The sequence below is a fragment of the Eublepharis macularius genome, chromosome 7 (assembly GCF_028583425.1).
Source record: "Eublepharis macularius isolate TG4126 chromosome 7, MPM_Emac_v1.0, whole genome shotgun sequence".
In the NCBI taxonomy this organism is placed as follows: Eukaryota; Metazoa; Chordata; class Lepidosauria; order Squamata; family Eublepharidae; genus Eublepharis; species Eublepharis macularius.
Window position 1 is genome coordinate 91,734,768 of NC_072796.1, and position 16,674 is coordinate 91,751,441.

At 41.1% G+C, this 16,674-nt stretch overlaps 1 protein-coding gene across 3 annotated transcripts in view; it reads right to left on the minus strand.

Moving 5' to 3' along the window:
• Positions 1-271: 271 nt before the first annotated feature.
• ASPH (aspartate beta-hydroxylase) overlaps positions 272-16,674 on the minus strand; it is a 190,742-nt gene continuing 174,339 nt past the window's right edge. For all 3 annotated transcript variants that reach the window (XM_054984911.1, XM_054984913.1, XM_054984912.1), the window contains 3 exons: positions 13,033-13,124; positions 9,934-10,067; positions 272-2,451 (listed from right to left, as the gene is read on the minus strand). In XM_054984911.1, coding sequence (XP_054840886.1) covers positions 2,301-2,451; positions 9,934-10,067; positions 13,033-13,124 — 377 coding nt within the window. In that variant the 3' untranslated portion in view covers positions 272-2,300. The remainder of the gene's footprint in view (positions 2,452-9,933; positions 10,068-13,032; positions 13,125-16,674) is intronic.

A 16,674-nucleotide genomic window follows, 5' to 3' on the forward strand; every position in this document is an offset into this window, starting at 1 on the left:
GGGACTTGTCACTTTTCAAAGTTCTTCTTTCATTAGCACTTTGAATACAAAACTGTGCGAAATACATGGTGCCTACATGGGAAGGCTCAAGGCATGTACAATATTTTACATTTGTTTGCAAAGCTTTATACATGCATCTTTTATTCCAGCAGCTACAGCTCACAGAAAGTAGTACTTTGATTCCCTATTCCCACTGCAAACCCTGTAAGAAATTTCAATATTGAAGCTGTTATTGAAAAATAATAATCCATGCTGTTTCATTGAAGGCACTTGTTTAATGCACAACAGTACAATATACCACAACACAGACTGGGCAACATGATACTTGTAGGTGAACATTAGGAGAAGATTGGTTCATTCTGTTTTCCAGTCACATCATCCTGATTCCTGCTTATTTGCAAAATTGAGAGAAAACAATGCTGAAGAATGCCAAAATCCTCAGCGCTACTGAAAATCATAGTTTCTGTTTCCCCAAATACAACTGCCTTTCCATGTTTTCATTTTAAGTCTTAAATCTACACTTTGAAAAGTTTAAGGCAATTGTTTAGAAATATTCTTCATAAGACTTCTTTCCATTCACAGAAACTGAACAACCTCCGGATTAAATCTTTATAAAATACTGCCTATATTGTTTCATTAGAAAAATACTATTTAAGCAAGTTGGGACCAAACAGCTTCCCTTAGCTTAACAATAGTTTACCTCTAAACATTTCAAATAATTAGTTCTACAAAATCTATCTAATATATACTATAATGCATTAAATCAGAGCTATCGTATGATTGGGTCACGAACTGTGAATTACAAGAATACTGTTGGCCAGTTTAGAGAATCTAACCAAAGGCTTCCTGACCTTAGGCACCAGATGATCATCCCATTTTAATAATTCAAAAAGGAAATGGGAAAAATGTAGAGGAAACTGAGAGCAACAAGGGGTGGTACAAGTAAAGAGCTTGGCACTCACAGTGTGAATGTGAAAGGAAAATACAAACAAACCTAACCAATTTTCACTGAATAGGAATAAAAGGGTCATTCCTCTCTTACTGTTTCAGGTGGATGGAGCTGGTGTGGTTGAGGTCACTGCATGTGCCCCAACCACATGGTTTACTTTCTTTAACACATACCCATGCAACAAAGAAAACTGGCAGAAGCTGAAAATGTAAAGGCTGTATAACACTAGAAGCATAATGTTTCAAATGTGATTCTTCCCACACAAACCATTTCTCTGCTGCAGAAGGTGCACATACCAAAACAGAATTTGCCCCACTGTAACTGTTCCCAGCTAAAAGTATTGACTATGCCCTGCAGAATGTCCTCCAAAATTAATGTAGCACTAACCTCTGCAAATGTGGAAGAACAGAGATGCTCCCCCAGAGGGCTGGAGATAAAAGGACAATAGCATATCCAAACACAGTATGTGCGATTCCCATTTAAACATAGGGTTGTATTTTGGGATTCTAAAATAGATTCCCAGCAAACTTGGGAGGCAGAAGCTACATATATTTGGAAGACTCAGTGCACCTAAAGCTTCAAATATAAATATCCTTAAGTACCAGTGGAGCATAGGAAAAATACTGTCTGCCTTCCCATTTGGAAGAAAAAAACCATACTTCACAAAACAAAGCATTGTTCATATAAGGCTTAACTAAATGGCTATGAGGTGCCATTCTTGCAAAACAAACTAAAAGAAAGTGGTTCATAAAGAGCAAAAATGAGTTTATACATTTGTAGTAGAAAAATACAATTATCTATTAAAATACAATGTAAACCCATCCACTCATATTATCTACAGATCACCCTAAAAATTCATCAAAGTAGATCCAAATGATACTGTGACAAATTCCAAATTGCAGGCATGTAAGTGCTTATGAGTGACCTTTCCAGGATGGATATGTAGACAGTGATGTCGGATACAATCCATCAAGCACTTTAGCTTTGCAAGTTTCCTTTAAACAATAGAAATTGTACATTAACGGGCTCTGGAAGGCGACACTCATCACATCAGCACGTAAGTTTTAGTAGTAACGTGAGGAGTACAATGAGTGTATGCCAAAGCACTGGTATTTATAATACAGGCACAACAAAACACTGACATAGGAAGTTCTTTGGCTGATACAGTTCAAGGTATCTGTTCTTGCAGCATGATTACAGAGCTATCAGATCAGTGCTGTAAAATCTTATAATACACAGGGTAGGTTGCTTTGAAGCATTTCTATTGTTCAGTTTGTATAAGGCTAGAATTTTCAATGCAAAAGATAGACTTCAAAGAGGAAAGCTTCTAGCTCACTGGAAAGAGCACCCCTTAAATGGCTGGAAGGGTGCGTCGCTGCTGTGCTGTTAATTCTGGATGCCAGACATCCACAATGAATATTAGACGATAAGCATCGGCATCTTGCCAAACTTCATGTTCAAATGAGTCATCAAAGATGAGAACCTTCCCTTCTTCCCAGCTCCTGTAAGAGAAAAATGGGATATCCTTGATTTTCTGCCTGTAACTGCTTGAAAGAGGGGCATTCTATGACCACAGCTCTGTTCCCCAGGAAGATAACTATACTAGCCAAAGCTAGTATACTCTTGGGGTAGCTTGATCATTTTGTATCATCCTGCTAGGAGGGAAGGAAGGTCTAATGTGAGAAGAAGCATATAGCAAATTTATCAATAATATTGACCCAGAACTTTTCATGGAGAAAGACACTTTGCCCACTATAATTTTACAAATAGGAGCTGAAGGGTTTCCGATCAGAATACAAGTATGCAAAAAGGAATCCAATGCCACTTATTCCTAAAATAAACTATGTACAACTTTCCATTTTCAGATAATTGCTTGTCTCTAATGGAAGGCTAATTTTCCAAAATTTTCTCTGCCCCTGCAGTCCCTTTTGGTTCCCAGAACGGTTATTTCTGGGGTTACAGGACCCACCTGGATGGGTCAGTAGGCTAAACAGAGGAGGGGGAAAGGAAGTGGAATCATCCTCCCTCCCTCTTGCATCAGCATAGCTTTGCTGAGGCAAGAGAGAAGATGTGTATATTCAGGACCAGGAATTTATAGGGTCAAAAGGGAATGCAGGTGCAGAAAGGAATGGAGGAAAATGCTGAATGCTTTGTGTTGATGATTCATTCAATATGTTTTAAAACAGCTAGGATCCTGGATTTGTGTTACAAATACACCTATCTCAGGCAACCAATCATCGAATGCTCCATTCCCATCAGAAAAAGGCAGTGCCAGTGACGGAGCAACCAGCCAGTTGCTGTAGCATATACCAGTATTCAGTTCACTGATAGAATGCAAACATGTCTCCTTAAAGTATTTCATTTCCCTGAATCTCATAAGAGTTTGGCATTACATATTTCTCCAGTGTGTCCTGGGTTGGACCTATTTCCAGAAAAATTCTAGAGCCCTGAAAAAGACTTCAATGCAAAAGCAGAAACTGTCCAAATGCAACTCACAGAGGCAAGTAATATTAAACAATACCAGGGCAGTGCTAATTTTCCCTAGCCAAGACAGCAGGCTGAGGAATGAGATAAAACTGCTTGGCTTGGGCCATGCTTTGGCAGGTGAGATGCCTAGGTCTCATGATGACCCTTGGCTGGTAAAAATGTATGCTTAATACAGGTATAAACATCGTAATCTGAATTATATAGTTGTTTTATGTAAAATTATTGGTCCAGAATTAATACTGATTTCTTTTTCATTTGATAAAGGGCTTTATGAAGTCCATCATGTCAATTCTCAGTATAGTGGTAACAACCATGTAACAACCTTTGGAAGTAAATATTTTTCCTTCTTCACCTCAGTTGTCGATTACCCTACTGAAGCACAGGGCAATAACCCACTCCATTCATCACTCACCTGGTCTTGATGTTGCCCTAAATCTGTGCTGATAGGAAGTAATAGTCTCTATAATTGATCTCTGATGAGAAGATTAAGTACTGCAAACAGCCCTGGGCACCTCATTACCATGAAGATTTAGGCAACAGAAAGAAATCCAAGGGAGAGCAATAAAACAGGAAGCAATTAGAGGAAATGATTTAAGTAAACAATAGCAAAGATTTTTGAATGGCTCTGTTTTGGATACCCTGCTTAAGATGCCTTTGGGGTCTTATTTCAGGTAAATTCAAAAGTCAGCCCTGAATGGTTTGGCTGTGCTTTGACTAAACAAAAACAGAACAAAATATTATCATCAAGAAAGAATAATAGTTATGTAAATTGGTATGAACTTATGGCTACTATGAACAAAATGAAATTAAAAAGAGAGGAAATAATATTGCAGCTGGTCTATTGATATTTCCCAATGCAATAGGGAACAACAATAGTGCATTGTCACAAAACACCAGTGCTGAAGGGAACAATATAGGGAATATCACAAATCAGAATGTTGCACGTTAATTTGCTAAAATATCTCACCAGACACTGCAACACTTACCATTTAGATAAAATTTGCTTTCATTTGGGTGCTGAACAGGGGGTCACTAAGGGAGTTGGGGGAGTGGGAACTGAAGTTCCTGCGTTGTGCAGAGGTTGGACTAGATGACCCTTGTGGTCTTTTCCAGCTCTATAATTCTATGAAAAACTTATTTAAAATGTTTAGTTTTCTAATAGTCATCTTAGACACCATTATCGATTGGATGTGGTTTTAAATGCTTAATCACATTTTGTATTTATTGGCATTTGCATTTTGCTCTGATGTCTTTGCTACCTCCATGGTACACTGGAGGCCTCCACAGATGATAGGTGGGAATAGCACAGTCATGCTTCACCTACCTCTCTCACTTTTTTTGATAGGGCTCAAACCCCATCAAAACGAATGGGCTCTGCATCAGCTCTGGAAGCTGTTCTGCCACAACCACATTAGTCCACATGTGCCCTGCAGCATGGGCTCATGCCACACTGCAGTATACACTGCAGATGTTTCAATTCTTGGCTCATCCAGGGAAAAAGAGCACAATGTTGCCAGGGCTCTTAACTGGCCTCTGAGATCTGTTGCTCAACAGATGCAAATAAATAGTTTTGTTCCAGACAATACTATGTAAGAAAAAGCATCTCAGTGTGCTAACAGTGTGGCATGATGATACACATTAGAAGGATACCAACCCTGGACTATGTTGGTTTGCACCAGTGTTTACCTTTGCAAACCCAGAATCATAATCTTTGCATATCATCAGTAGTTTAGAAAGAAGCAGTCCAGGTGTTTTATTTTGTATAAAATATAAACCAGAAATATTTTGGTGGCTGTGCTGTCTGGACAATGAGATTTACAAATATCTGACTATCCTATTATTATTCTAAATTATTATTTATTAACTTCATTTATATCCCACCATGGGAATCTAAAGTGATTCCCATTGGAATCTCCCCTTCTCCACTTTATCCTCACAATAACCTTGGAGTTGGTTTGACTGAGAGTGTATGATTGGCCCAAAGTCACTCAACAAGCTTCCAGGCAGAATAGGGATTCAGACCTGGGTCTTACAGATCCTAATCTGGCTCTCTAGCCAGTACACCCTGCTAGGTTATTATCCCCTAGTGTCATGGTTAAAGTGCTGCAGCAGGATTTGAGAGATACAAATTCAAATCCCCACTCATCCACAGATAGGGCTGCACAGCCCTAGCTCCTGTTTCCTGCTGCCAGATCAGTGGCAGAAGAAAAACAAACAAATGGCTGGCAGTGCAATGTCACTTCTAGGGGAAACCAAGTTTTACCAAAGAGTTTCCAGCTATTCCTAGAGAAGACCCGCTGTTTTCCTGGAATTGATGTCATGCTGTTGCCAATGGCAGCCCCCATCCCTGCCTCCCCCATCTCCTACTGGTTACCAGACCATGCTTGGCAATCCTATCCACAGAGCTCACTGGGTGAGCTCTCAACCCAACCTATCTTGGGTTGTTTTGAGGATAAAATGGAAGAGGAGATACACTTGTCTGCTACCCTGAACTTTTTGGAGGAAGGGTGGAATAAAAATGTGATAGTGGATCTGTGCATCTTTATCCAATGTAATGTAAAAGATTCCCCTTCTAAAGTGATCAAAACCATAAGAATTCAAAGAAAATGCAGCCTGAATAATGATCCCCCAGCTGTAGACCATATTCATGAATGAAACTCATTTCTTTGTCTTTAATGCAGCCTTGAAAACAGGCAATGCCTCTAGACCTGGTGAGCCTGCATATTTCTCATTTCAAATGCATGCTGAAATCATACCTATGTATACTACTTACATCTCAGATTAGCTATATACTGAGGATTTCAAAGTTGTAGCCTTGCTTGTACATAATGATGTACTAAGGTATCTGCTGTAGAGTGATTATTGGCCATCTGCTCAGGCCACTGTAACACAAGCAATTGCTTAAACAACCAGGAGCAGACCGCAGGATTCAAATGCTCTCTTCTGCCATCCTTTTCCTTCTAAGGTAGGAATTCCCCTGGATGAGCCAAACTGTAGCATTAACGTTCAGTGCAGTGAGGCTACCTTGGATCTTTACGCAGGATCCAAGCAAAAGTGCTCCTTATTAGCCCTATCAGAGGTTAACACCTCTTCTTATGTAATTGATGTCTAGGCCCACGGGGGGGGGGGATATGCTCCAGGAAGAAGCAGGAGGAATGGTGTGATCCTGCAGTCCCATGGTTAAGCAACCAACAGCATCACCACTGCATTAACCCTTTGTTTCACAAAGCTATTGGTTCAGATTAAGACAAATTTTGGGAGGCAGGAAATGGAAACAAACCAAGAGTAGCAAAAATATTTTCACTGCCATGATGTGGCACTGCATACAAGTGATTAGAACAGCTAATGGTATCATTCACCAACAACTATCCTTAGGAAGGAAAGAAGCTTCCCAACTGCTGAGCTCAATATATTTGGTAAGATGAGGTGCAAATATTCTTGGCTAATGGCTACAGCACTGATGTGTGTTCTACAGTATTTCTATGAAGTATGTGCTGGCAACTGTCCCAAAACTGCCGCTTTATTAATCTCTGAAAAATGCCTGCCGTCAAAATATTGCAAAGCTACCAGCTATGATGGTTTTTCTTATTCCCCTGAAAATTTCTTTTTATGACATGTTGAGAAAATGATTGACACATGTGATACTTTTTCCCAGCCGTCACTAACTGTGTTTCTATAAGCATACAATTTTAATAGGCTCCACAGGATTTGCAGGCTGGAAACAATATTAAGTCTGCCTGGAAATATTTTGGGGGGCATACGAATGACAGCATTAAACATCCAAGATGAGATTTCCAACTCAAAATACAAAAGATCAGGAAAGAAACGTCAGGCTTCTAAAAGCCAAAATTAATAAAAATCGTTCAAATGTGTCATGACAAATTGAATAGATTGGTTGGTTAATTCACAAGTACATTCAAAGTACCTGTCAGATTAAATTTAGTTTTCAGGGAAACTTATTTTATGAGCTGAATATTTTATTCTTGAGGTGAAACTAATAAGGTGGTACAGCATTACCTAAATACTATCAGTGAACAGGAGGTTTGAACTAATAGGACTGGACTGTTAAATGCAAGACTTTATGAGGCACCCTTGCCATGCTTCATACCAATTACTGAACAATCTTGGAGGCTAGGAAGCAGTCTCAGTAGTATAACAAAAGGTTTCACCTAAGAATGGTAGTTGCTGAACATATCAAGGATAGTTTCTCCCTTTCTATCTGAATGAGTATTGTAGGTGTCAAGGAATACAGAATTTGCCATATATTAGCATTTACAGCCAATGGTGGTTGCTGCCTTTGGCCAAAATAAAAGGAAGTTTGGATAGAAACGATTCTCCAGATAGTCAAGATTTGTGAAGAAAACATAGCAGTATTTGGCATTGTGAGAGAATTTTGAAGGATAAGCAGTAACTCATCAAAAAGCATATTAGATGGTGGGATTTGGGAGAAGGAAGTTGGTGCTTGAGCCAAAGTGGAGCTGATGACTGCGAGTAATGGTGGTGCTGGTGAACAGATTTTGATAGACAAGTTGTGGGAGGCAGTCTTTAAGATGGAAGGTGAAAGGCAGTTTTACCATTGGTTCTCCTGGAGTCATCCTTTTCAAAACTACTGATTTTTGGTTTGAGGGGAAAGGGTGAAAAGTTGTGGACAACATCTGAGTATCTGAAGTGCAGAGTTTGGCCTTCCAACCCACTATGCTTGACACCCCTCCCATGTGTGTCCACATGGAAAAGTAAGCATTCTATACTCCTCCCCCACAAAGAACCCTGCACTAAACTACCCCTCCTAAATTGCAGCATAATAAAGTAACACAAAATCTTATTTAATGTATTCTACTTAGGAGTCAAAATGCTGTAATATTTTGTTTTAAGAGATTATAGAAAGTAATCTCTCTCCATATTATTATATGCCGATGGGTATGGTCTTTAGAGTGGTTGAAACTTGTCTGAATTTATGGTTGTGAGCTCAAACGCTGGTCCAGGACACGTGTTAAAAACATTTGAAGCAACATGCCAAAGACAACACTTCATTGTGAACAACACAACCAAGGAGTTTCTGTGTCTGGTAACAGATGAATTTGCCATTGAGTTTTGGTTATCTCAGTAGATTGTTCCAGGGAATAAAATAAAGGAAAAGGTAACAAATGTAACTAACAAAACTAACTATGTTTCTAGATCTGCACATGCAGTCTTAATATATTGCTTATGCCCAGAGATACTATTAAAATCTGCACTGGAAATGTATTTGATATAATGGCTCTGAAGTGTGGGATTTTGACAATATAATATCGTACAAATAGCTCAGAGTCAGTTTCTTGAACACACATGAAGCTGGCTTATATTGAATCAGACCATCATCAAGTCTGACTGGCATCGGAACTCCAGAGTCTCTGGAAGAGGTCTTTCACATCACTTACTACTTGATCTTGTTGACTAGAGATGCAGGGGGATTGAACCACTAAGCCACATTCCCTTCTTAATCTTCTTTAAGCCAACTTAATGTTATAGCCAAAGTCGTGCTTCTCTCTATTAGTTCTAGGGCACATTTATTGATAGAATCTCCAAAAGACTTCAGAGAACAGCCATCCTTCAGACATACACAAAACAATGTGGGAAGAATCTAGGATCAAAGCTGGTTGTCCACTCTAGTGATCCAAGCACCAGCTTGGGACTCCACAATATGACGAGGGTGCCAACATGCTGCCAGGGCTCAGTTTATGCCTGATCTAGCCTCCCAGACTGCCACCTGCCAGAAGATTTGAAGTATGTTCAGAGGTGCTAACAGAACTACAGAGGCTTGACGTGCTGGTGGTGCTGAGTAGGAAGAAGTGACTATGTGGTTACTCCTGTTATTGTCTCCTAAGACCTAGTCCTCCACTGTCAGAGTCAAGACAAGTTCCTCAAGCACTTGTACTGCCATGGGGTTCAGCTTGTTTGCAGCCAATGGCAGCACAGGAAGAGATGAAGCACATGGGTTACCCCTGCCAGTGTGTCCTGGTCCACTTCATCACCACCAAGTCCAAGCTGAGTCCCTGTGTCCCTGTGGTTCTCCTCACCTGGGGTGGTAAAATACCTTGAACTGGTCCAGGGCATCTGTTTTCATGATAGTTCTTTTTAATTAAACTGAATAATGATTTGCAGATATTTTCCTTACACTTCTGAGAAAGGCCTTTAACAAAATTGGGTTTCCAAACTATGTATGTTATTGGCATACCAAGATGGTAAAGAGAGACTTTTGTTCCTGTTAAGTCAGCTGATCAGTCAGGTACTATCCACAGACAAAAACTCCTAGTTCTTCCTTTTCACCCAGCATAAGGACATAAGAGCCTTGCTAGATCAGACCAAAAGTCCGTCTACTTCTGTGTCCCATTTCCCAAAGTAGCCTACTAGATATACCAGAAGATGCCCCAGTCCCACTTGCTGTGGCTTTGCCCCTTGGCATGCATTGTATTTAATGTGCTAATGCTAAGGCCTGGCAGACAGGTAGGGAAAGTTACCTGGTTTCTTCAGCACACCGAATCCTGCAGCCTTCTTTTGGAATCACCAGACCCAAATGCATCCTCAGTCTACAGTTAGTAGGTCCTGTGTGAGGCCAGACATGAGTCCCTGGATGCATGACAGAATATTTGATCTGCAAAGAGAAATATCAGTTTGTTTTAGGGCCAGGTCACTTTTCTAGCCTTCAGAAGAGAAAACAGGACTATGTTAGAACCAATCCCAGATGACAAACCAGTCTTTTCATGTAATCTTGTGTCAAAGGCATAGGATAGGAACTATTTCAGAATAGACAATGGCAGTCTTGATCACTTTTGTATTTCCAGAACTTCTAAATGTATTCATTTTTATTCTTACAGGAATATAAAAGGGACTGATATTTTCTCAGGTAAATGAGGACAGACCTCCCCCCGACCACCCTTCCAATTTGGTGTTGCTTACAATTAACATCAGCATCTAAACAAATATATAACATCTGCAGGTAAATGGGTGTGAAGAAGGATACCCTTCTTTATCAGAGAAAGCACACTCTATGTAAAGAAATGTTGTAAGAAAGGCAGGAGATGAAATTTGCCTCCAAGTCCAGAGTCAGCTGAAGACTTTGCTGGAGAAATAAAACTAGCAGACCTCTAAAGCACTCTGCACAGATGGAGAATGAGTTAAGTAAAAGTCATGTTTTAATTATTTTATATTTCATGGAATAGAAGAGTTTGGCCCCTTTCAGACCATTCCTCATATAAGCAGCCACTTTGTCCTTTATTATACATGTAGTTGCACTAAAACCTGGAAATGGCATGACTGTAGAAATATTCCTGATGCCATAAAGATTTCAACTGGTTTGACACGTATATAATCAATGTTACTTGTAGGATGAGCAGGCTGAAAATAGAAATTAATACATTTGAATCAATTATCACAAAATTGGTATTTTACATGCATTAAAACTGTTACTTTAGCCTAATTAATTAACACTAGCCTACATCTATTTCGTGGCAGCTCCTCTGTATGCAATGCCAGGATAGACCTATTTGAAATCTATTCATTCTTAGCCAAATTTTTATCAGTAAAAGTTTATCATGTTTTCATCCATAATGGATAAATTATATCTTTCCATACTAAAACATCATTATTCCCATATCCAGAGGAGTTAGCCATGTTAGTCTGTAGTCGCAAAATAGTAAAGAGTCAAGTAGCACCTTTAAGACTAACCAACTTTTTGGTAGCATCTGACGAAGAGAACTGTGGTTCCCGAAAGCTTATGCTACAAAAAAGTTGGTTAGTCTTAAAGGTGCTACGGGACTCTTGACCATAATTCACATTATCCTGCATTTGTAAATAAAAACTGAAGGCTTGAAGGAAACATGTGCATGAATTCAGGCACTCTTTTAGCAGACACAATCGGCATTAACGTTTTCAAGAGGCTGAACTGAATTTAAAAACTTACATTACTCTTTCACTGTTTTAAAATAAATCCTATTCAGACCCATTCATACATTTCATCACAAGCAAAATGGAATGTTTCGAATCAAACACCTCAGTTTCGAATCTTCTGTTCCTGGGCAAGGTAATTGAGGGGGCAGTGGTGGAACAGCTATAGGTATTCCTAGATGATTCTTCTATCCTGGACCCATTCCAGTCTGGCTTCTGGCTCGGCCATGGTACGGACAGCTCTGGTTGCCCTAACAGATGATCTGCAGTGACACCTGCTGTTATTTAACATCTACAAGTGCCCACTTGCCCAGGTGGTTCGTAGCTTTGGGCTAGGTTGTCACCAGTCTGCTGATGACATTCAGCTCTATCTGTTGATGGATGGCCAGTTAGACACTGCCCCAGACTCTTTGGCCAGGTGTCTGGATGCCATGGCAGAATGGTTGTGTCAGAGCTGTCTGAAGTTGAATCTCCTGAAGACAGAGGTTTGGTACCTGGGTTGTGGGATGATGGAATTGAAAATCTGGCTCCCAGCCCTTGATGGAGTGCAGTTACAGCCTTCATCAACAGTGAGGAGCTTGGGTGTACTCCTGGATGCCATACTTCCCATGGAGGCCCAGGTTGCAGCTGATGCCAGATCTGCATTTTTTCAACTTCAGCAGGCCAGGCAACTGGCATCCTATCTCTCATCCCAGGACCTAGCTTCAGTAATCCATGCAACAGTCACCTCTAGACTGAACTATTACAACTTGCTCTACAGTGGGCTGCCTGTGGGCTTGACCTGGAAATTGCAACTGGTCCAGAATGCAGTGGCACGTTTCCTTACGGGGATGCCATTTAGGGTGAACATCTACCCTCTTATGCCAGCTGCACTGGCTCCCGTTTGAGTTCCAGACCCAGTTCAAGGTATTGGTTCTAGTGTTTAAAGCCTTTCATGGACTGGGACCTGTATACCTACAGGACCAGCTCTCCCATTATGTCCCCTGCAGGGCCTTGCACTCTGCGGATAAGCAGCTTCTGGTGGTCCCCGCCCTGAGGGATATTTGGTTGGCTTTGACTAGGGCCAGAGCTTTCTCTGCCCTGGCCCTGGCCTGGTGGAATGCTCTTCCAATGGAGATCTGGGCCCTGCAGGACCTTTTACAGTTCCGCAGGGCCCGCAAGATGGAGATGTTCCACTGGGCCTTCGATTAGGAGCCAACACTTTGTCCCCCTTTCTAACCACCATACCCTCCCTTTGCAGCCACCTGGATTTACATCATGGCAGTGCCCGTAGCTTTTAGTGATTTTGTAGCAGTGTGATGTTTAGAGGTGCCTGAATTTTTTCATATTTTCTGATTTATATGGTTATGAGGTTTTATTGTATGTTTTAATTCTATATTTTCACTGGAAACTGTCCTGAGCCTGCTTGTGGGAAAGGTGAGATATAAGTTGAATAAAATAAAGATCAGCATTTCCCAGGGAAAACTCTATTGGTTCAAATTTAATTGATCAACTTGTATTTATGGTATAAATTATTAATAATTTTGACAGCACATATGAAGAGCTTTAGTTTAGAATTCTGCACATACATTGCATAGATTGCATCGCATCTTCACAAGAAGCCAGGAGATCATTCTTTCCCCCATTTTACAGAGGGAAAACTGAAGATGATTGTATTATAGATCAGTAAGTACCTGCCCCCTTCTGCATCCAGTGGTCTCCGGGAATCGTTCCAATAAAGCACAAGTTTTGGGAACACTCTTACAGGAATTGTCATTTTTTCTTCCTAGGAAGGAAAAATAACTTAGGCATTGGTAACTGGTATTCCAAATACAAAAGATCACAAAGGACCAAACACACAAAATGCCCCCTCCATGAAGTTCTCCATTCAGAATCTTTGAAAAATCAGAAAACAGTAGATGCATAATGTGACCAGTGTTGCAAAAAGCTACATACCCAGTTTTCTCAAGGTATGTTCTGGTGCCTGCGTGCTACTATAGGTAGTACACAGCCTGGCTGTTCCCTCAACTTCTTTCACTGGGCTATCCCCCGCCCCCCCATTAAGGGGCTTTCCACGCCAAGCTATTCTATAGTATTGCAGTGTGCCTCAGCAGGGAAAGAGAAAGTGAAGGGGAAAGGCTGGTGGCATGTGATTGCTGTCATGCCTGAACTTTTGTTAATTCAATTTGCTAGATACAACCAAGAAATCAAAAGGAGACTGAGACTTGGAAGGGCAGCCATGAAGGAATTAGAAAAGATCCTTAAGTCTAAGGAAGTGTTGCTGGAGACCAAGATGAAGATAATGCATACTATGGTATTCCCCTATCACTATGTATGGATGTGAATGTTGGACAATGAAGGTAGCTGACAGAAAGAAAACAAAGTTGCACTTACTTGTAACTGTAGTTCATCAAGTGTTCTTCTGTGCAGGCACACATGGGGACTGTGCATGTGCAGGCCAGCTGCAGACATTCAAACACTCCTAAAGGTGTGAGACACTGACCTAGCCTTTTTGCATGCTGTTCCCTTAGGAAAATACAGCCAGTCCCCAATATGTCTGGCTGTATTAATCTGTTGTTTGGAGAGTCTTAAAGCTTCTCTTTGCAGAATTTTAGCCAGCCTTTATCATCTGGAATTAGGCTTAGGTATGGGCCAATCTTTTCCCATAAGAAAAGCTGATATTGGGTCATAATGGCTGCAAAATTGCCAAATCTAATGTTTAAGGCTGCAGATGCATAAACCTTTCTGCCCTTTTGAAGAAGTGAGCTGTGACTCATGAAAGCTCATACCCTATCACAAATTTTGTTAGTCTTATAGGTGCTACTGGACTCTTGCACTTTTCTTTCTGCCCAGTTTATCTAAGAGCCAAACCACAAGTGACACCTGACACAGGTTGGACACTTGTCAGCTTCCCTCAAGTTTTGATGGGAAATGTAGGCAGCTTGGTGGAATGTTGGACAAGTGACAGTTGAAAAGTCCATTGGACAGCAGTCGGAGAGCCAAGCTGCAAGACCAGGACGCCTACATTTCCCATCAATACTTGAGGGAAGCTGACAAGTGTCCAACCTGTGTCCGGCATCACTTGTAGCTTGGCTCTAACTTCCTGCCCTCTTCGTCTATCAGCGCCAAATGGCCAGTACTTTCCTGGAGGCCTCAGTGTCTCAGTGACAATAGAACTCACAAGAAGGCGAGTAAACAGAAAACCTGAGCCTTCCTGTTTTGTCTTATACTTAGTGTCCAGCTTCTTTGACGTCACCAGAGTTAAGGCTGGCCTGGACCATATGTCTTTCATCACATCTAGCATGCCTTGCATGATTGGGAATGCCACTGTTCCGGCCACTTCCAAGTGGAAGACCTTGAAGACTGGATTCGAAGGAGTCAGAGCAGAGCAGAGCAAGTCACCTTAATTTCCAGGGATCTTGCCATCTGGACTAATTGTTGAGTATATTAGTGGAGACCTTCATTTGAGGATACAGCAGAGTCTTCAGAAACTCTGGTGGAGAAGGCTCTGAAGTAATATCTGAACCAACATAGGAGTCATCATTCGAGTGTGTAGTGGGGGTCAGGGTTGGTTCCAGAACATTGTTGTCTTCTGGGACTGTGGTTGGAACTGAGGTAGGTCTGGCCTTACTACTTTTTGGTTCTGAGTGAATGGGGACATAAGCATATTAGTCTTGCAAGAAGTAATGAGAAGCAGGTACAGGTCTGGTGACCCTTCAAACCTGTAGGTAAAGTAATGGTACGGGGAACTGTATGGAGAGTAATGGAATTGATGGCATCTATGGTGTGGAGCCAGTTCCCAACGACTGTCATTCTTGGATGGATCTGAAGAAGCCATCTGTCTTTCTACAGGCTGCATAGGGAAAGGCAGCAATGGAGTAATGGCTGTTTCACAGTCTCTGGGATCTCGCCCTCTGAGAGGGACAGTGCTGATGAAATTGGAGAAAGGATTCTTGGAAGCTGGGGCAGACTTGATGTCACCAATGTAGCTGGAGCCAAAGAAGGACTTTTTTCTTTTCTGTGACTTGGAAGTCAATAATTTTTCAGCATGCTTCACTTTTAGGTTAGCCTTTTTTGAAGATGGCTCTGACTAGCACTGAGGTGGAACTGTTGACTGAGTGACTGGAACTGATTGGTCCCTTTCAGCAGCAGCAACATGTGCCAAGCATGCTAGAGGAACTAAGGAGGCCCATTCTGGATGCTGTGGATCTTTATCTGTAGCATTAGTATTCCCTGAGTCTGTAGTGCTCTTCTGGGCTGACTCGCAAAGAGCCTCCTTCAATCGTGATGCCCTTTCATAGCACACCTCAGGCATACAGATCACACACTGCAAGATGTCATGGACCTTGCCCAGACAGAGCAGGCATCTGTCATGCCCATCTGATTGAACCATTTTGGTTCCACAACATGACCACTTCTTGAAAAAAGCCTTCGAAGTCATGAAGGCCTGAACTTGCACCTGTCACCAGAATAAACGAGGGGAGCAAAGAACATGTCCTTCTTCAGCGGTGGCTAAAGAAGAACTGAGGGAGGGAGCAGCTTGCCCTGCCTTTTATAGCCATGACTAAGGAAAAAGTACACGAAAAAGCTAGGTGAGTGTCTTGTGCCTTTAGGAGCTTTGGAATGTCTGTATCTGGCTGGCACATGCACAGTTCCATGTGTGACCGCACAGAAGATATGATGATGAATATTGGTTCATTTGAAATGTGGTGTTGAAAGAGAGTTTTAGAGATATTGTGGACAGCCAAAAAGACAAATAAACGGGTTCTAGACCAAATCAAGCCTGAATTCTCCCTAGAAGCTAAAACGATTAAACTGAGACTATCATACTTTGATCACATTATCAGAAAAGACCCTCTAGAAAAGATAATGCTTGGAAAAGTTGAAGGCAGTAGGAAAATAGGAAGTCCCAGCATAAGATAGATAGACACAATAAAGAAAGCCATGGGCTTCAGTTTGCAAGACTTGATCATGGTTGTTAATGGTAGGATGTTTTGGAGGTCATTAATTCATAGTGTTGCAATAAGTAAAAAGCGACTTTACAGCACATGACACACACAAAGCAAGTTACAAGCCACCCAAGGAGAAATAATAGAATCATAGGGTTGGAAGGGACCTCTAGGATCATCTAGTCTAATCCCCTGCACAATAAGGAATTTCACAGTGACCTCAGTGACCCTTACTGCATGCCCAAATGCATGAGTATGTTCCATAAGTCCACAACTGAAATATGATTCTGTATAAAGAATGTGGATTTATATTTTGCATACAGAGTCATTCAAAAATCACAGGGGTGAGAGGTACTAAACAGTAATTTATTTCTGCATGCCTTCTCT